The following is a 20,968-nucleotide window of genomic DNA, read 5'->3' on the forward strand; positions in this document are numbered from 1 at the left end:
TTTAAAAGTTTTTAATAGCAATCAAAGATGGAGTTTTAGACACTGTATTTGAGTTGTTCTTCATTTCTTCAAGGTCTTGGGCCTTCAAGGGCACCCTGATATGGGCTAACTGGGTTGGGGGGAGAGAGGCGAGACCATCAATCCTCCAAATGGCACATTTTGGGTTAAGATTTTCTAAGTCTTAGAAATTAACATCAAAGCTTGTATTGCAACTTTCGAGGGGTGTTATTAGTGAAAGAAACCATCTTCTGTCAGAAATGCAGACGTTAGGCACCATTAATATTGGTTCAAAGTAAAGTCAATACTTTTTTCATTAGAGGTGCTTTAGCAATAAAAGTCATCATTAAATATTTCTCAAAGGCAAAGTCAAGGAGACAGAATGGGCCTGCAGATACTGTAATAAGAACTTCTTAAACCAAGGCGTGACATTTCATCCAAAACAGTTGATTTTTACTTGGAAGATGGCTTAGCAAAAAAGAAAGTAATAAATGCTTTTCATATTGCTGAGTAGAAATCAAACTACTTCACAAAAAATTATATTTCTTTTTTGGTTATATAAAAGCATAATTTATGTCAATCTGTGAGTGACTTAACTACCTTAATTAAATCCTAAGAAAATAATCTACAGAGTGTTTATTAAAGAACAAAGGAAATATGAAACAAATCATTTTTCTTGGAGATAAAGATGCAAAATTAAAACTGTAGGGGGAGTGACTTGAGGAGAAGACCCAGCTCTCTGATGAACTTGATCTTTCGACTTTCTGTCTTGTTGACTGAACACGTCTCTTGCTTAAAAATAAGAACTAGTACATTTCTTCTTCATATGGATCCCCCTGGGGAACAGGGGAAGTTTGTGTTCCTCCTTTTGACGTTTCACTTGGAGGCGTACTATCAAAAGTCCTGTTCATTTTTTTCCCAGTAGTCTAAATATATATTCATTTAGTCACAGGAAATCATGCACATAGTTAATATCAATGCAGGAAACAGACAAGCAGCTTCTCAACCACATGAGGGGAGAGCATGAGGAGGTGAGAGTCAGACTGACAACAGATGTGTCCGGGGAGTGGGCCCCTGCAGCGAGACGACCCCCAGGGAAGCAGCTCTGCTCACTCACAGAGAAAATAACACTGAGGCCGACGCAACTGTGTAGGAACTCACATTTCTTTAATGTAGTTTAAAAATGACCATAGGAAATGAAAAGCAGCATTACAGAGTGGGGACAATTCCTGAAAGGAATGTCATCGCAACACAGAGTTCTCCAGATGTCAGAATTACTGGGGCCAACAGTCACATTTACAAAGGCCATTGTCACAGGGGCGGCTGTGCTTACAGATGGCCTTCCTGAAGTAGGAAACGTTGGGTTGAAGCTATCCCCCTCACTGAGCCTCCTCTAAGGCAAGCTTTTCCTTTTTTCTCTTCTCTTTTTCTTCCTTCCTTCCCCTCGTCTCCCTCCCTCCTTGCATGCTTGTTCTTTCTGTCACTCCTTATCTGAGGCTATTCAGGAAGGGGATTGCGGCAGGTAGATAATTATCTTCCTGCCACAGGAGATGTTTTATCATATTCAGAGAATCTAAATGGGATGTTGAAAGGAGAGCTTGTTTTTTTTTTCCTCTTTTTCACGTGGGAGAAAGGTTTGCCAGAGTCCTCTTGGATAGAAAGGGAAATCTAGGAGTGGAAAATATACATTTACAGCTCACCTTTCAACTGAAGGGCCGCTGTGTCCACATCACAGGATGTTGTGATGCTCTATTGTCAAAAAATGTTCTATGCAAATTCTAGAAACATTATAAAATGATAGTAGGATTCTAGGATCGTTGACTGGGATTCATAGTCAACATTATGACTCTAGGATTGAAAAGAGAGGGGATATAAAGACAGGTTTGCAGAATGAGAAGGAAAGGCAGGTCTGTTTGACAAGGAGGTAAATATTCAACTCAGTCGAACAAGCTTTGATCTCTTTGGCCCAGAAAATCCAGCAGGATTTTGAGTCTGAGTGAGAGGGCAGGCTGTTTAATATGCTGCTTTCGACCTCTCATGCCCTGTGTAGGAGGAGAGAAATGTGAGGCAAGTATTTGCACATTGCCCTGAAAGGACATAAAAATGCATTACAGGTGAGTTGGTTCGGTGACCTCACATTGTTTGATTAGAGATCATTTCTCTTTGATGTTCTCATTGCTGACCCATGCTTTTCCTTTCTGTCTCACTGTGACTGCAGAAAGGGTCTGTGGGCAGCTCAGTGTTTGACCTGAACGTGTTCGGGTTCTATAGTTACATAAAACTCTGAACATAAGGAGAGTCATTCCTAGTTTTATGTGGGTACATATAATATGTAATGTAATAAAATAAAAACAATTTCTAGGTAATATTTAGGTCATGTAATAAAAGTTAAGACCCTTTAGAAAGGTTTTGTTCTTGTGTGACACCTAAAATAAACATAGCCAGACAGTAGTTAAAGCAGTGAAAACAGAGTTTATTCAGTAACCACTGACTGGAGGGGAAGGAGCAGAGCTCCACCGCGCTGTGTGCACAAGTGACTGGTGGCTTAAAGGGACAATACTGGGGGGGGGGAGGCAAGGGCAGGGTGCTGAGCAGAGTCAGGAGAGCAGAATAGTGCAGAGGGTGGGAAGGGGCTGGTCTGGCTTTGCTGACTGGCTCTCATGGAAGGGAGGCACCTACCTCTGTCTCCCCAGAGACTGGGGGACAGGGCCCCCTCTTGAGGTGGGGCTAGAACAAACAGTCGTTCTCTGGCAGCCCTGAGTTTTCTCAAGCAGGCACCTTAAGGGGGACTAGGGTCATCCTACGCACATGGCCTTGAGCTGTTAGAAATTTGTTAGCGTTTGTCCAGGTCTTTATAAGCTAAAGTTGAGGCCTAGTTGAGGAGAGGACTCAGGAGGCTGGCTCGAGGTGGTCAGGGAGAGTCTGCGGTGGCAGTTACCGGGTGGCAGGGTGTCCTGGCCTTCTTACGATACACGCTGACCACTGTGGGTTAGCTCTTGTTGAGGGAGGTTGATTTTAAATTCTTAACTGAAGAGAAATACGAAAAATTACGCTACTTTGTTTCAGGGCCGAGATCTGGACTGTAAAATTCAGGAATATAAAGAAGCTGGGAAAACCTTTCCAGAGACTCAGATAACAGAATGGTTTATCCAGCTGTTGCTGGGAGTTGACTACATGCACGAAAGGTACGTTCCTTTGTTACTGAGGGACCGCATTTTTTAACAGTCATGTCTGAACTCAAAAAATGAATTTTGAGGGGGGAGGTGTAGAATTGAGAGGAACTAAGTCCAAAAGGTAAATGACTGTAGTTAAATATCTACAATCTGCTTTTCCATGAGGAAACTGCTGGGTGATTATACCTAGAGGATTTACTTAATTACCTTTTGTGTTGTTGTCCTAGAAATCAAGTTGGCCTTAAAAATAAGACAGAAACTTGTATTAAACACATTCCTCTGTGTCTGCTCCTGTCCTGTGACCCACAGGCGATTCTCAGACACCTTTAGCATGCTATGATTTTGTTATATCTTGCATCAGGCTCAGGCTGTAAATGCCCTGGCAGACTGCAGGTAAATCGTGTGGTGCCTTTGGAATGGGTCAGTGCACATTTAGCTGTGTTCACTCGCAAGATGCACTGAGTGATTGAGGCAGAAGATAATCTTTGGCCTCAGAGAGATAATTATTCAGACCAAAAGTCAGTTTTGACATGAACTAGCTGATAAAGAAGGTCAAAGTATGCTCCATGAGTTCAACTGTCTATAAATTTGCATTTATAATCTCTGCCTCAAAAATGTATTTTAAAACTTTTTACTATTTTTTCTATAGATCAAAAGTAAGAAGTTTTTCTCTCCCCCACCCCCCCCCCAAAAAAAGGAGCCAGGATGGGGGAGAGTATAGCTCAAGAGGCAGAGCATGTGCTTGGCATGCACAAGGTCCTGGGTTCAATCCCCAGTACCTCCTCTAAAAATAAATAATAAACCTAATTACCCTCCCCCCCCAAAAAAACAAACAAAAAAGTAAGAAGTTTTAGATGTGAAATGTTTTATAGACCCATAAAATGACTGAATGCATTTGAAAAGATGAGCGTGCCTAGACAAGTAAAAGTAGATACCATGAGGGGTCCACGTCAGCTGTCAACTCAGGAGCAGGGGGAGCACGTGGGAACATTCTTGAACAAAAGTGGAAATTTGTAGGGTACACCAAGGTCTGGCTATCCGTGGATATCAAGTAGCTTAAATGTGTCATCTGTGCTCTCTGATGGTGTAAAAGGTAATCTGATTATTCTGTGCTTTGCTGTGTATCTTCTGAAACACTTGCTTGATGAGACGGATAGTCACTGACTTCCTGACAGCTCATAACAATCTTTTGAATGGTGTCAAACTATCCTAGGAGACAATGATTAAAGAATGCCAGGTAATCTTTTAATAAACTGCCCAGAGCTGCAGAATGTAAGACTTCTGTGTACTTACAGTTCTATTGGTATTTCTTGTATTTTCTCTACTATTTCTTGGCATATTTGTTAGCTTAGACTAAGGAAAACAACACAGATAAAGATGCCAACTTTGATGTTCAGTGTGCAGAATATAAAATTGAAATCTGGTTGATTAGGAACCCAAATACTTTTTGATACATTTGGGTCTGCTTAGTAATAGTTAAAATAAATGAGTTTAAAATAATCCTTCAAAGAGAGGATTAAATTTGTTTTGACTCCTTCAACATTCTAAGAAAGTCATTAAATAGGGCTCAGTGGTGGGTATTTGTGGTTCTGTGGATCTGAAATACCATCCTTTGTGCTTCAGATAACAAGTGATGCTGCTTCTTATTCATTATGTGATTGTAACCAGTTGTTATAAAGTTCTTCTCTATAGACAGAGAAACTTCAACTTTAAGTTTATTCATTCCCTTATTAAATAGTGGTAAGTTTAAAATAAAGCCTAACCTGGAAGAGCTGTTAGTAAACTTGCAGAGATAAAACATGTCCCCAGATATCTGTACACCATGCAGCGTGGTTGATAACACAGGGTTCAGAGTCTCTGCTCGGCGTGTATCATGGCCTTGGACGGTCTGCTTAACCTCTCTCAGCCTTGCTCCCTCATCTCTAGAGCAGGGAAAATAATAGCACTGTCTGCTTGCTTCATGGGGCTGTAGGGAATATGGATTGAGATATTACACACTTTAAAATTTGCAAACTGTCAAGTCCTATTTAAGTGTTGTTGTTTGTGGTTATAATTCGATGCAGAATGAGGAGGGCCTAGCCACCAGAAAAACTGAAAAAAATCTCTGACAGTAACAAGTCTTGGCAGGGAGGTGGCGGTACTGGAATTCTCTCACGCTGCTGTTAGCACGTGAATTGGTGTAACTACTTGGAAAACATGCTTGATAGTACCTCAAATCGCTTATGACCCAGTAATTCTGCTCCTGAGATGAAACATGAGTACCTACGTTCAACAAAAGGCATGTTCACAAATGTCCACAGAGGCCTTATCTGTACTAGCTGAAACCCTGAAAAATGTCCATTTCCAGCAGAATGGTTAAATAAATTGCAGTATAGTCACAGTCGGGCACTGCTCTGCAGTGAAGAATAGTGCACAACTGATAAGTGTGATCTGAGGCATCTCAGGGATCAGATTTGGGTAACAGGTGCCAGGCACAGAAGAGTGTGTGTTCTGTGACTCCATCTATATGACATTCAAAGACAGGCGAACCGGACGTGTGGTCGGTGAGTCAGAACAGAGGTTACATTTGAAAGGGAGTTTTGACTGAAGGGGAACAAAACACCTGGGATGCTGGGGGTGTTCTGCCTCTTGATCTAGGCAGAGGGTTACAAGTGTGATGCGTTTTGTAAATGTTCACCAAGCTTCAGATTCATGCACTTTAATGTAAATTGTTCTCTAATGTAACGTGAGTGTTCAGAGTGCTCTAGGAGATCCTAAGAGGGGTGTTTTTATTTGGGAGAATCAATGACGAAGTCTTGGAAGAAGTGACATTTGACCCACGGTGGGCTTTGACTATGGTGAGAGATGGGTCAGAACTTGCCAGGCAGAGGGAACAGAGTGAGCAAAGGCACAGGGCTGAGGAAACGTGGCTCTTTTAGGGGGAATGAAGAGTTCCATCGGAAATGCTGGTGGAGTAACGAGTGGGGCTGTGAGTAGACGTAGGTTAGATCAGGCTGCAGGGGCTTTATTTTGTAGCACAGACATTGATACCATGAAGTGGAGCTGTAATGTGACCGGAGCTGCAGGAAGATTAGCTGACAAATCACAGAGGAGAGAGAGGGCAACTTGGGCTATCCGTCTGGAACCTTTCATAATATCCGCGCGTGAGTAAGACCTGAGCCAAGGTGGCCGCCATGGGCGGCACATGGATGGATGAGCGTGAACCTGACAAGTTGAAATGAACAGGCTTGAAATTGAGTGGTTATGTGTGAGGTGTGGGAGGGGCAGGTCAGAGGTGGACCTGTTTGTCACCGGAAGGTGAGCAGGGGGTTAATTGTAAATATGCTGCATCAGCGGGGATGGTGGGTGCCAGGTGGGGATGTGGGGAGAAAAGGAGGTTAGAAGTGAGGGCCTAGATCTTGGGGAGACAAAAGCTTGTCTTTGTTCAGATTCTTCCAGTGTCGGAACCTGAAACAAAGACAGGTACAAGGCATTTCTCTCAGGTGGTACCCAGAAATAGGAGTTGAGGGGGGTGGATGGGGGAAGGGGGGCATGTGGGCATCTGGGTGGGGGGTGCACCGGCAGCCTTCCTTCTCCTGTGCATGTTGAGGTTTGGGTTCCTCTTTCAGGGCTTTTTCAAAAATTCTGGCCCACCCAGAACATTTGTTTTCTAACACTATCCTGAATCTCCGCTTGAAAAATTTCTCACATTCCTGGGAATCTGGGCTGGGGTCAGAGGCGGGTGTCTCCATCTTGATCCAATCTCCAGAATAGTTTTCAAGTAGAGAAATGCTCTATATTATTCCTGATCACAAAAACATCACCTACTTTTCACTTCTGTTATTTTCAAGATTTAATTTCTATAGTTCTAAGATAGGTTTTTTCAGAGAATACAGTTATTTATCTTAATTATCTGTTTTTATAACAGTTTAAATCCAAAAGAATGAGTCTGTTAGCATATGGCATAGACACTTAGAAGTAATGATGTAACGAGCCAAGAGTCCTCACAGTTGACTGACAGCTACCTTGAGAATGTGACGCCAAACCTCATTCCTGCTGAGGGAAGCCGTGCTGTGTGGACAGAAGGCAATCCCGCCTTGTGCACTGGCCGCTGCAGGTCGGCTCTCCCATCTGCCCCGTTCCTCTGGCCACTCTGCTTTCTCACAGCCGAGGGAGGGACAAACAGAAACACCCATGGTTCTCAAAGGTTCTGCTCAGAGCTGACAGTCACCCGGTCTGTCCCCATGCCTTTGACCCGAGCAAGTCTCATGACCAAACCCAGGGTCACAGTGGGGGTGCCTGTTCCTCTCAAAGGGACTGCTCACTTCCAGGCACAAGAGGTGCGAATATCTGGGGACAAGGGCGTGTCCTTCCACAACGGTTCCTCCACTGTCAGCCTAGTCTTTCAGACTAGAGTCTGAAGTAGAAATAAAAATAGATCTAGCTGCAAAGCCCTGTCCCCGCCTTCTCCTCTTGTGGTCTATAGTACGTATGACAGTGTGTTTTTAAATGACATGGACTGTCTACAAATGAGTTAGGAAGATTACTTTGGAATGATTTACGTGAAGAGGTTAGATTTGACTCCTCTGTTGCAGATGCCTTGCAAATTCTTTTAATGCATGTGGTGGTCAGTTGTATGTGTCAGTCTGACTAGGCCATGAGGTTCCCAGTTTAAACACCGCTCCTGGGTGTGGCTGTGAGGCTGTTTCCAGGTGAGGGCAGCACTGGAGCCAGAGGCCTCTGTCAAGTGGGCGCCCTCTCCAGCCCCTGAGGGCCTGAACAGGACAAAAGGCAGAGGCCGGAGCAGGTGCCCCTCTCCTGCCTCCCTGCTGAGCTGGGACAGCTTGCCTGTCTTCTCCTACCCTTGGACTGAGAGACAGACCGCAGACCCACTGGTCTCAGGCCTTCAGACCAGGACCGAACTAGACCCCCAGCTGTCCTGGGCCTTCGGCTGCAGATGGCAGACCTGGGGACTCCTCAGCGTCCAGAACTGCGGGGGCCAGTTACTTATAATGCAGCTCATCTGCGTCTGCTTCTGCCTCTGCCTCTGCCTGTCTCTCCCTGGGTCCTGTTTCTCTGGAGAACCCTGACTCATGCAGCAGAGCAGATAAAGAAGACCCTGGAAAAGCTAAGAAAAACGAGGTCACAGAAGAAATGATTTTGTTTACACCCTTGAAGCTTTCCTGTGCTTATTTTAATTTGGTTTATTTATACATTTGTCATATTCTCAATCTATGGCATATGGCATAAACACTTTTAAATTATGAGGCAAAAGCTGAGCATATTCACAGTTCACGAGCAGCTATCTTGAGAATGTGACACAGAGACCCCTCCCGCCCCGCGGGCCTGGACGTCTGGGCTGCGGGCAGATCAAGCTGTCCAAGGCACTGGTGCTGAGGCTGGTTCCCAGCCCCCGCCAGGCTGCGCACCGTGGCCGGCCGGCCCGGCCCGGCCCGGCCCGGCCCGAGGGGCTTCTCTTTGGTCCAGGGAGAAGGCTCATCTCTGAAACATCGTCTTCTCTGGGTGCCACCGGAGAACTGGGCATAGGGAGCTGCCTGGGGACAGAGACAAGGTCTTATTCCTCCTTTCGTCCCAGTGCAGACACAGAAGCCCCAAAATAGAAAAAGTGCCCACCCCCCATCTCATTTCCGCTGAAGGGGTTCTGCCCTGTTAGTCTAGGTTTTTAAGATAAAGCGCAGAGCAGCCTCCGCTCCTTTGTGGTCTTGAGGCCTCGCTGACTTTGGTGCTCTCACGGTGGAGGGCACTTTCTCACAGGGCGCTTTCCCAAGGCAACTGCTTGGTCACGGAGTGGCCTGCACGTCTCCCCAGCCAGCTCGGGAGGCACTGTGTCAGATGGCTGGATGTTCCCCGAGGGGTGGCGTGTGGAATTCACCTTCAGCATAATGAGGCTGCCGGGGAAAGGCCCTCGCTGGGAATCCGGGCCAGGAAACATGGTGGGTGAGCCGTGCGGCCTCAGGTCTGAAGATGGAAAAGCAGATAGAAGCTGCAGTGTCCGTGCTGTTAGGGGCCCTGCTTTCTCCTGGCTCCCACTTCTTGAGGATGTCTGCGGTCACTCTTCTCAAGGAGACCCCACTCCAGTGCCCAGTGTCGGCCATCCCTACACTGCAGCTACAACTCAGAAGGCTCAGCATGGCCTGAGGGCCAGGACACCGAAGGGAAGCTAGGCCGGGGCCTCAGAATCCAGGATGGAGGCCACACAGTGGAGACCAGCAGCAGGCTGCTGAGGTTCAGAACGTTTTCCAATAAGGGCCTGAGGGGAAATGATGGTTAGACTGTCCTTACCGTCTCCACTGCCCTGCCTTGGGCTCAGGGCCGAGAAACACCTGCTGTGGCTGCCTCCATGGATCTTACTCTGCTCTGGTCCTGGGGGCAGAGAACAGAGCATGGCCCGATAGGATGATGAGGTCAAGGGCTGGCCCACCGCTGTCATCCGGTCTTAATCAGGCACCGGGTCCCCTGGGCTTCACGACACAAGTGAGAGGGGCGTGGAGGGAGAGCTGCATGAGCTTTTGAGAAGGAAGACTTTGTATCAGCTGTCTGTATTGCTAGTCACCTTGTTATTTCTTGGATCTGACTTTTCTGCACTTCAAAGGAGAGGATATTAACCAGGTATAAAACCAGGCTTTCTTTTGGGAGCCCTTTTAGCTTACCACAACCACAAAGTCAATCAATTATACCTTAGAAAATCTACCAAGTAGCTTGATAGCTGGTCTGTTGCATAGAATACCTTGTTCTGCTACCACAGTGCCAGCCAGTTACCCTCGTAACTGCTTTCTAACGTACTGTTTGCCTTACTCTTAAACTACCTAGTGGTGACTTACTTACATATGTACATACGTGGGGCTGCTGATGTATTAGTACGCACAACTCACCTGCACTTGCCTAGGCTCAGTGTCATCAGGTAGGTTTGTCGTAAGTGTTTTGCCTGTTCCAGGTTCTGGTACCTGGCCTCTGGCAGGTTCCCTAGCTCATCACTCCAAATTCTAAACCCTTAGGCTCTCTGACTCCCAGGGTACAAGAAGCTGAAAGAGACCTGGTACCATCTCCTTGGATCTAGAATCAACAGCTCTAAGGCTCCAATGAGTCAGCCTAAGATGTTTGTAACTGCAAGTTGCAGAAGCAGCTTAAACAATATAGAAAATTTCTTCTCTCACCTAAAAAGAGGTGTCCAAGGAAGTGGTTCTAGAGTTGGCTAACTCTAGTGGCACAGTGATACCCTCAGGGGTTCTTTCTGCCTCTTTGGCCCTCCATTCCCTGCATGGTTGGGTTTTGGAAGAGGGCTTGTCCTCTTGTGTTACAACATTACCACGATGGTGCGACATTACCATGAGTCACTCTCATACGACAGTAACCAACAGCCAGGAAAGGTCAAAGGGGCATATGTCACCCTCTTATCTTTTATACAAGTAGGGAAATAATTCCTACCCACTTGTAGAAGATTTCTCTTTTGTCTTATTGGTGTTTGGGGTGGGGAGGGTATAGCTCAAGTGGTAAAGCACATGCTTAGCACACACAAGGTACTAGGTTCAATCCCCAGTACCTCCTCTAAAATAAATAAATTAAATGTAAAGGTCTACTTTACAAAAGATAATTTAAAATGTCTCATTAGTGTTAGAAATAATTTCCAAACCTTAGAAAAGGCAAAAGAAATTACTAGGTACTCTTTCAAGTACAGCACTGGACTGAACTGTCTACTGTCTGGGCTATTTTATAACCCTGTAGAAGAAAAGGTTATCTTGAATATTTTTGTCCAGTAGAGATGCAAATAATTTCTGGTCAGTGGAACAGAGAACTCTGGTGATGTGATTTACAGCCTGTTGGACATTAACCAGTTTTGTATCAACCCAGCAGTCATATCCTTCTGTAAATAATCCAGCTTCTCAAAGGCTCTTTGACTCTGTTGTAACATCTTTTTAGATCCCTCATCAATTAATGAGTTGGAAAAAATCTTCGACATGTTTATTTTGTATTTGCATGATATTCATGATTTTATTTTTTTGAAAATTATACTTTAACATTGGCTAGAATTTTGTAACACCACATTATCTAAACCACTCTCCCCAGAGGGAGAAGGAATCACCTCAATTAATTTCTAACACCCTCCTCCACATTCACTCCCTAGCCCCTGCCCACTGTGCTCACCTCCCAGGGCCGGGGAGGGCCCAGCCTCCCCAGGCTCATGCGGTTCTGGCGGCAGGGGAAGAACGGGACGATTGCTAGGCAGGTGCTCGACACTTCCTGCCACAACAGGGCCCAGCGTGGACGTGGAGGAGGCCACATTTCATTTAACCCTCTTTGTGGAATGTAACTGTTTCTTCTCAAACCACCAAGTAGTCAAAACATACTCACGCTTAGCCCAGCTCTAGATACTGTGGGAATACAAAAAGGCGGGAGAGAAAATGTATTAAGCGTGAAGTTTCTGTAGTTAGACATGTGGGAATAGTGGTTTGTAGAGTCAGGCAGACCTCAGTCTGTGCTCATCATCTCGCCTTTCTGAGCCTGACTTCCTCCCCCAACAGCGGGCACAGTGGCGTACACAGTGGCGCTGGGGTGACCTGCCTGGTGAGGGGCCTAGACTGTGCTGTCCTCTCCTCTTCACACGTGACAGCACACCACCTCCCTTCACCCCGCCCCCCCCCAAGGGCTTAAGGTGGAGAGGGAAGCCCCACCGCCCTCCCAGGCTTTCCCTGTGCTGCGGCTCTCACTCCACAGGGCTTCTCCCTGGCCCTCCTCCTTAAAGGCTGCAGCTGCAGCTTTGCGCTGGATAACTTATTTTTAAAACTGGTATTTCTGGTGATAACTAATTTTGTGGATATGTGCCCGAGAGTCATCACTTGTCAGGAATGAAGTTTCCTTTTGACCTGGTGCGTGTCTGTATTGGTAACCATTTATAATCATGGATAATTCTTTAAACAGAGGTGCTGGCTGGGTTCCCTTCTGCCTATATTATAATTACCTGTGTGCTTTTCTCTTCTCCCTCCACCCCAATTGTAAGCATTTTTGGATACGTGGCCCTGTCTTAGGAATCTTTATATTGCTCACATTTTGTAGCACAGCACATAGTGTGTCATTGGCACTCCACTGTTTTTCTGGACTCATGAATGCATCTGACTAGACGGTGTTCGCCTTTGTGCCAAGGATAGTGTTTTTCAAATCAACAGACACGTACTGAGTATCTACCATGATTAAAGAAGTGATGGATGAAGGGTGTTACAGACTTGGCCTGAGTTTTTGCTGAGGCTGCTGGGGGTGTCGATAGGGTAATATCTTGCAGCCTCCAGTAGACTGTATGTAGGATTTTAGAGCCTATTCCGGAAGCAGTGCAGGACCGTGGAAGTTGTAAGTTGAGAATTCAAGAGCAGATTTTCATTTTATAAAACCTCATCCCTGTTGCCAGCCTAAGTCTCCAGAGGGGGCTCTCCTGTTCAGGCCTGGCGATTAGATACACCATAGTAATCTCTGCCTGGTATGAGTTGTTAGCAATACCTTTTGTGAAGTCAGGGAGTTATATAGACCATTTTAGAAAGATGTCAATCAAAAATAGCTTGAAAAGCTCTGGCACATGAAAACCCGAGGATTCAATCAAGTTCAACCTGCCAGTTTTATTAAATGTTTATAGTGCTACAGGGACACTACAGACAAGTAAGATGTGAACCGTGTAGAGCTTATAACTTAGCACTAATGTGGTGACTGGGCATCTGGGGAACATGGTGTCAAGAGAATGGAAGGGTGGGCGGCATATCTGCCTTGCTGGAGGTGGTAGGGTGGGTAGGAATTAGGAGATGGTGATAGAGAGGGTCCTTTTCTAAGCGAGGGTCCTTTTCTAAGCGAGGGTCCTTTTCCTAGAAGCGTGAGCTCCTAGGAAACAGGCTGGGGCAAGGATTCCCAGGGGTGTAGACGCAGGGTGATGAAGCACCATGAAGTGTGTCATCATCACAGAGAGCCAGGGAGAGACACAGCATGTGGCTTGGCCCATAGGCACATGGCAGCAGGCCATGGAGGGAGAGGAGGGGACTTATCTGCCTCTTGTCTCTCACTGCTTCACCCCAAGGACCTAACTCCCCTGCAGCTTCAGGATGTGCAAGCGGTCACTTGGACTGCTAGATTCCACGTCTTCTAGTGTGGTGTCTCATCCTAGACCAGATGTGGCAAGACCCAGAGGGCCTGGCGTTCCCAGGCGGGTGACTGATTGCTCTCCAGGGTCAGAGCGGGACAGAGTTTTGGAAGGAGGGAGATAGTCAGGGACTCCATGGAGGTCCATGAGGTTTGTATCCAGTGAAGTCCTGAGGGACAGATAGGACTCTGAGAGGCAGGGACACTGAGGAAGGAATAGTCATGCTGCATTTAAGTTAACATGAGCGCCACATTGGCTACCACAGAGGTGTGACAATTTCTTGGCCCAGATTTTCTTGGCTTGTAATTATTCTCGAGATCTTTTCCTTTTAAAAGGTATTCCAAATATATAACTGTTTATGCCTTTGTTAGGTTTTTTCATATGAATACATTAACCAACTGGGAAAAAAATTCTTCCATCAGGTCATTTCTTACAGATGTGTGAATAGGTGGAAGAGGAGGCTGGCCAGAGAGGAGTCCAAGTGCTGGGCTGTCCGTGGTTCAGCCAGCAGTAGGGGCAAGAGGGGGTCTAGATCGGGGGGCAGGGGTGGAAGAGTGAGGGGCAGGACCATGGGGGTTAAACCACTCCCAGTAGTTCGGGCCTGTTCCCTGGGAGGTCGTCTGTATAACTCAGAAGCTCTTGTGTTCATTTTTCCTCATTCCTCTTTGCTTGGTAGCCTGGCACAGCCTTTCCTTCCTGATGTATCGGTGGTGACAGTAGCAATAGCAGCGTGAGCAGTAACAGTCACCACTTGGTGTTGTTACAACCATGGCGCAGTCACACCCCTGCTCTAATGTCACTTTCCCCAAGGCTTTCGCTGATCCCCGTAGCATCTCCCACCCTGGGTGTCTCTCGCCTCTTGTCTGCTTTCTTGTTTTGATGGTGTTCACTGTGAGCTGACGTCATATCTCATATCTCATTTAGTTATCTTCTGCCCATTTACCTTATCAGAACCAAGTGTCATGAGCACAGAGAGTTTACCTGTCTTGATCAGTCATTGCCGGGACCTGGTACTGCTCTAAGCACCTCATTGGACTCTCATTTCACTGAGGCCAGAGTATATGTGGGCTGCACTGTGCTGACCCTTTGAAATCTGCTGAAACTTGGCTGTTTGAATTTGTTCATGTTCAGTTTTTGAAAGCGTTCCACGTGTGCCTAAAAGAGCATGCATTTTTATGCAATATTTAAGTTTATGTGCATTAGCCCATGTTAATTATATTTTTCAAATTTATAATTGTGTTCCCAAAATCCATGTACTTATTATTTTTCTTTTACTGAATCTATCAATTACTGAGAGAGATGTTAAATTTCTCACTATGATTATGGATTTGTAAATTTCTCCTTTCATTTCTATTTACATTAATTTTTGCTATATATTGAAGCCTATATCATAAGTTGCACAAAACTACAGAATGTTTAAATCTTTCCAATAAATTACTGATTTATTCATTTATGTAGCAAAACTGTTTTGGCGGGGGCAGGTAATTAGGTTTACTTATTTATTTTTTAATGGCAGTACTGGGGATTGAACCTAGGACCTCACACATGCTAGGCACACCCCTTACCACTGAATTATACCCTCCCCTGCAGTAAAACTCTATTCTTAATGTAACTAATATTCTTTTTTGCCAGCTTTCTCTTCCCTGGAATATTTTTTCTATCCTCTTACTTTCAACTTTTCTATGTCCTATTATTTTACACATGTTCCTTGTAACATTTTTTAAAATAATAGTTCAGTCCTGTTTCTCTGTGTTTTAATTGATGATGTTAGTCCTTTGTAATTAACAACATACAGAATGTACTCCTACCATTTTATTTTCTTCCACTTCTACTTTCTTTGGACGGTCATGTTTTTGTTATGTCCCTTTTCTTCTGCTAGTTTGAAAATTGTACATCTTATTCGTATTATTTGAGTGTTTACCCTTCAATTATTAAATGCATACTTGAATAAATGAAGTTTGAAGCAATCAACATATCCACCCTTTTCTTGAACATTACGAAGACTTTAACTCCAATTACATTCTTCTTTTCCTTTATATTATTGCTATTCAGGATTTCAGCTCTGTTTTCTCTTAATCCTCACTAACTAGTGATTCCATTATCATTAGTACTGGTCTCTGAGCCAACAGTGTTTAGATTTCCTCACATTCATCAATTCTCCATTCACGCGCCCTCTGCTGCCCCAGACCTTCCTTCTGTGGGCATTTCATTCTCCCCAAAATAAACCCTTAAGTCTTATGGACGGTAAACATCATCAGGTTTTTGTTTGTTTGCTTGAAAATGTCTTTATTTTTCACTTGTTCTTTCATACTTTTCAATCTAGCTATTATTTCAGCTAAATATTTTATATTTACCTAATTTAAGCTGTTGTTTATGAGACATAAAATCCCAGGTTAACACATAATTCTGACACTTTGAAAATATTATTCCTTGTTCTTCTGGATACTTTTACTGATGTTGAGAAGTCACTTTCCATCGATTGTCATTCTTATTAAGGTGATCTCTTTTCTTTTAGCTAGCTCTCAGTATATTCTTTGTCACTGGTGTTCTCCAGTATTTGAGGGTTTTATCTGGTTCTGGATTTCTCTCTTTCTTTTCTTTTTATTCTGCTTGAGATTTGTTTTGTATCCAAACTTGTGAATTCATGTCTTTCTAAATTCTGAAAATTTCCATCTCTCATATCTCTGTGGATTTTTCCTCTTCTTGCTTCTTCCTTTGAGAGTGTCCGTTAGATGTATGTTGGATTTTCATGTCTCATCTTCACTCTGTGAACTCTTTCTGTAACCTAGAAAGGGATCTGTTTACACATACGTTACAACTTTTAACCATATTTAAGATATCTCCTACACTCTTTGCTATGTTTTTCACCATTTTATCATGTGTGTACCTCAACCTGAATATTTTTCACTAACCGTTATTCCAGTTTCTAAATCTTCCCTTCTACCGTGTCTTATCTGCTTTCAAACATACCTACTGAATTCTTAATTTTAGTCATTTGTTTCAATTCTAGAATTCCTATTAAATTATTTTTAAAATTGTTTATAGAATCTAGTTGTCTCATTGTGTAATTTATTTCCTTGAACATATTAATCACAGTTACTTTTAAATCCTTGTCTAGTAATTCCAGCTGGTGGCTCACATATGAATTTGTCTCTATATCTTTTTTTCCTTTGGTTTTTATTCATTTGGTCTTATCTCTTGGCAAGCCTGGTAGTTTCTGAGTGAATGTTGCACAATGTATGTAAAATGGTGTAGATGTTGGATGATATTATCTTCCTCTGGAGAGGATTTGATTTTTTTTTTTTCCCCGACTGGTAGTTATAGTAGGTGCAGGTCAGCTTGATCCAGTCAGGAGCTGAAAGGGTTTAAGGCTAGTTCAGACTTTGGGAGGGTTTTCCAGTTTGCCTTTATTTTTCATTCGTCCTTCAGGGTTTCCAGCTGAAGGCTTTAGTTATTTACCAAGACTCCTCTCCAGCTTTGTGAGTCTACTGAAAGCTCTGTTTAGTTTTTTAGCTTTGTAACAGCTGCTTTTTCCTTAATGTCTTGCCCCAGAGCAGTTTAGGACTCAGCAGATGCCTCAAAGATAAAATCTATTCAGAATGTCAGACCTCTCTTCTGTTCCCTTTTCTCTGGGAAATTTGCCCCTCAAGTCCTGGCTGCCTTTGTAGCCCAGAACTACAGTTTTTGTCCTCCAAGCTCAGTGAAAATGGTCTCATGTCTAGGCCACAGCTCATGCTTCTTCCAAGTGCCAGAGAGATAACACAGTGGGAGACATCAGGCTCACCTCAGTGTATCTCCTTCTTCCCAGGTCTGCCCCCCCGAGTGCTCACTGCCTTCATTTGGCTTGACTGGCCTCTGACAGCATCAAAGAGCTATTTAAAATTTTTTTACCCAGATTTTATATTGTTTAAATTTTTCAGTGTTCTCTGTGCAGCTGTGGATGGTGGGAGATTTAGTGTGATAACAGCTTACTCCATCATAGTTGGAAGCTGAGGTCTTAATTTGGAGGGTTTTGTTTATTCCAATAATCACATTTTCCCCCTAGATATTCTGTTTGGTTGTTTCTCATACCAGCATCATCTCTCTCTCTCTCTTTTTTTTTTTTTTTTTTTGAGAGTATTCTGTTTCTATCTTATGTTTTCTATTCTCCATTATTTTAATCATTTGAAATATACTTATTTTTTAGTTTTTATCCTATTAGATTATCTGAAATTCCCTCAGGCTTAATTTTATTATATATTATCTGCTGACTTTTATTTTGCATTTGCTTCTGCCAGATTCCCCAAGAGGATATTAAACAGCTGAGAGCCAATTTTTATGTTAATTTCCTTGTTTAGGCTTTCTTAAGCTGTGCAGCTATTGCATATTTGAATTTCAAATGTGAGTGGGCAGAGAGATTTGGTTACAAAATATGAAGGGAGTTTTTTTTTTTTCCCCACTCAGAGTTCAGATAAGCTTTATTTTCATTTTGTTTACTTGTGAGTGAATGTTTCTTAGGTCATATTTTCACTTAAGAAGTGGACCATATAAAGAATTCTGACCTTATGTAGTGATATTAGTTCCCACTTTCCATGTTTCAGGGACTCAAGGTCTTGGCTCTTATGGATTCTGAGCTCCTTAGAGCTGCTGAGAAATCAGCACCTACTGCTCCCTCTGATTTTCAGTTTGCTTTTAGTATAACCCCCAGGCATTTGTCTCATTTTCTTGTGGGCTCAGCTGTATATATGTGAAGATACTCATATACTTTATTCAATATTTTTAGTTTTTTTCTTTTTAGGCAGAGATTTTCAAGTTGTCTAGTTCTTCATAATTTCAGAAATGCAAGTCTTAACTGACATAATTTACATTGCTGGTTTATAGTAAGAATTAATGTTATAATTAATTAATAATAAATTTTGCCCATAAATAAATACCATCATCAACATAATTTCCACATGTATATAAAGCCTGAACAATTGGATTATAATATACATACTATGTCCTAGATTATATATAGTCTGTAATAGGTGATAAAGCTCTGTGATAATTGCTCTGTGAGCTGGGTGTATGGGCACTGCATACAGTACTACGTAGGTCACGCTACAGAAACACAGTAGAGTCTGTCCTACTGAAATAGTTGGAAGTACATCATGCTTCTCCCAACTACACGTTCCCCTCCTTTTAAAGCCTTTGGTTTGAAACGCCTGTTTTCTCAGGGAAATTAGAAAATGTGGTGGTGTCTTTGAAGATTTTAAACATTGAAAGATGTATCTCTAGGATTATATGTTTACATGTGAATCACTTCACCATCACTCATATGTATTATTTATATTTGGGTTTTAAATTTTTATATTTTGCATGAAATTTTGTATTCTTTTTTGCCTTTTGTAGGAGGATACTCCATCGAGACTTGAAATCAAAGAATATATTTCTGAAAAATAATCTACTTAAAATTGGTAAGATTTTTAAAATATGTATTCCTTGGGAGAATATACTCTAGATGTTATTAATGTATCAAATTAAAGTATCTAAAAGTGTTAGAATAATCATTGGTTGATTAAAACTTCTTAAATTTTTGTTCTTACTTGGTTGTTTCTGATTATCTGATGTAAATTGAGATATGAAACATTTGCTCTATACTTGGTAGATTCAGCAAATATTTTTTGAGTTTCTATTCCATGCCAGACACTAACTACTAACAAGTGGTTAGACATTGTTTTACTAGTTCAATTACTACAGGTGCCCACCCTACCCATTGATTTTATCATAAGCAATTAGCAGTTATCACAGATAATTAAAATGTTGATAGTTAGTTGTCCTTCAGAACTATACCTCCACCCGTGATAGTTACTGGATTGTTTGTCTTCATGTGATATGTTCTTAGAGGGAAAGGCATAAAAGCATGCAACTAATTAGGCAACTGTACGGAAGCTGATAGAGTCAAAATTTTATAGTCATGTTCTTGAAAAGTCTCAGGTTTCTTATTTAAAATTTCTTCTTTATTGTAAATGAAGAGCAACTCACCCCACCACCAGATAAAATTGCAAATCATTATATTCAGTGCTACCAGAATCATTCTGTTTGTTGTTATTCAGACTTGAAGTAGCTTTTTGTTTCAAGTTACTGGTTTTCCGTAATTCCAGAAATAAAAAGTTTTAGCTTACATAATTCACTTTCCTGGCTTTAAAGTCTTCTTTCTCCTGTAAGGCTTATATTTTTAAAGCTATTCACCAGTATTGTGTAATTTAAAATGTGTAACTTTTCTTCCCTTTAAAATGGTATGAATCATTGCATATTAGAATTGTCAAATTAGACACTCTTGTTAATTTCCAGTGCTGATTTATATTTCAAAGTATTCACAAAAATTAATTACTATTTCAAGGGGATTTTGGAGTTTCCCGACTCCTAGTGGGCTCCTGCGATCTCGCCACCACTTTAGCTGGAACTCCCCATTATATGAGTCCAGAGGCTCTGAAACACCAGGGCTACGACACAAAGTCTGACATCTGGTGAGTGGGCCTGGGCCGGTCTGGGTGATGTACGTATCTGCTGCCCTGAGAAAACAGTGCATTTTGTTTTGAGGCTCTTTTACTTACTACATCTACTCACTTTATTGCTTTCAGTATGAGTTATTCTGTGACCATTATGAAAGAAGGTCTTTTGGATTTAGAACTTGATATATTCCATTAAACTGATTTCAAAAATTCTCTTTATTCATAGATTAACTGGTTGGTTTGGATTTTTTCTTCTTGAACCACAAGGGAAAGTACTTAATGTATCATAAACATTAAATTTTGATATGTTTCTGCTAGCCTATTACATAAAGCATTTATAATTCTAAACACTGTGCTTTATTTCATTTTAAGGTTAACTTCCACCTCTGAAGTTTTCCTTTATTTTTTTGTCTTCTTGTTGCTTTTAAGAATTTTTACCAAAGATATTAGCCTTAAGGATAAATGTTTAAAATTCTGGGTTTTCAGTGATAGAGGCATCTGAGATTTCTCAGCTTCTCTGAGCTCTGTCCCAAAGGAATTTCTTCTTCATCATCATGGAACCAGTTTAAATCTCAATGCAAAAGCCTTGTGGAAAATTGTAGTCTGTTGTTAGCACTAGATCCTATTTGGGGACAATTTCCTTTCCTTTGAAGAGGAATCTTATGTAATTTTCAACTTGTTAAGGGTTGAAAGGACAATTTAGCTGAGAGCTTGTTAATTAAGTAAATAATTATTGTATGCAAATCAACTTAAGTAGTTCTGAGCTTTCAAAGATGAGCGTGCGAAAGATTGTGCCCACTTGGCTCTTCAAAAGAGGATCAAGTGGAAAGCTACCTTGTCTCTGGTTAGGGGAAATAAGCAGAACAGGGCTGGTGCCTTGCTATTTCACAGAAGTCGTCACTCCTGTTCTTGTGCTGGTCCCTCCCTGGGAGAGAGCACTGTCAGGACTGGGGCTGGCTGGGGCGTCTCTTGTCCATCCTGTCCCTTCAGTTCACTCTTCGTTCTCCAGAGGCTTTTTCACTGTTAACTAGTTTCCATCCTCGTGGTCTCGTGCACTTTGCCTCTCATCTGTCCTCTATCACAGCCGTCCTGATTCCCTCCAAAAACATAAACAAAACCAGACAAAAGCCACAAAGGTGTGTCCAGATGAATGTTGCTGTAAATTTTCTTCATTGACCACCTACTGTTTGCCCGTGACTGTGCAACAGCCC

General features: G+C 42.6%; 1 protein-coding gene across 13 annotated transcripts in view; it reads left to right on the top strand.

Annotated features, from left to right (window-relative positions):
- NEK11 (NIMA related kinase 11) overlaps positions 1-20,968 on the top strand; it is a 220,165-nt gene that overhangs the window by 57,853 nt on the left and 141,344 nt on the right. For 11 of the 13 annotated variants that reach the window (XR_012509677.1, XM_074372305.1, XM_045521382.2 and 8 more), the window contains 3 exons: positions 3,064-3,182; positions 18,655-18,719; positions 19,646-19,772. Coding sequence is in view for 12 of the 13 variants with exons in the window: in XM_074372305.1 (XP_074228406.1) it covers positions 3,064-3,182; positions 18,655-18,719; positions 19,646-19,772 (311 nt within the window). In the remaining variant the exon portion in view is untranslated. Of the gene's footprint in view, positions 1-2,014; positions 2,112-2,506; positions 2,531-3,063; positions 3,183-18,654; positions 18,720-19,645; positions 19,773-20,968 lie in introns of those variants that run through there. The other 2 variants (XM_074372368.1, XM_074372375.1) reach the window with 2 other exon arrangements.

This window comes from Camelus bactrianus, chromosome 1 (genome assembly GCF_048773025.1).
Source record: "Camelus bactrianus isolate YW-2024 breed Bactrian camel chromosome 1, ASM4877302v1, whole genome shotgun sequence".
NCBI classification, from domain to species: domain Eukaryota; kingdom Metazoa; phylum Chordata; class Mammalia; order Artiodactyla; family Camelidae; genus Camelus; species Camelus bactrianus.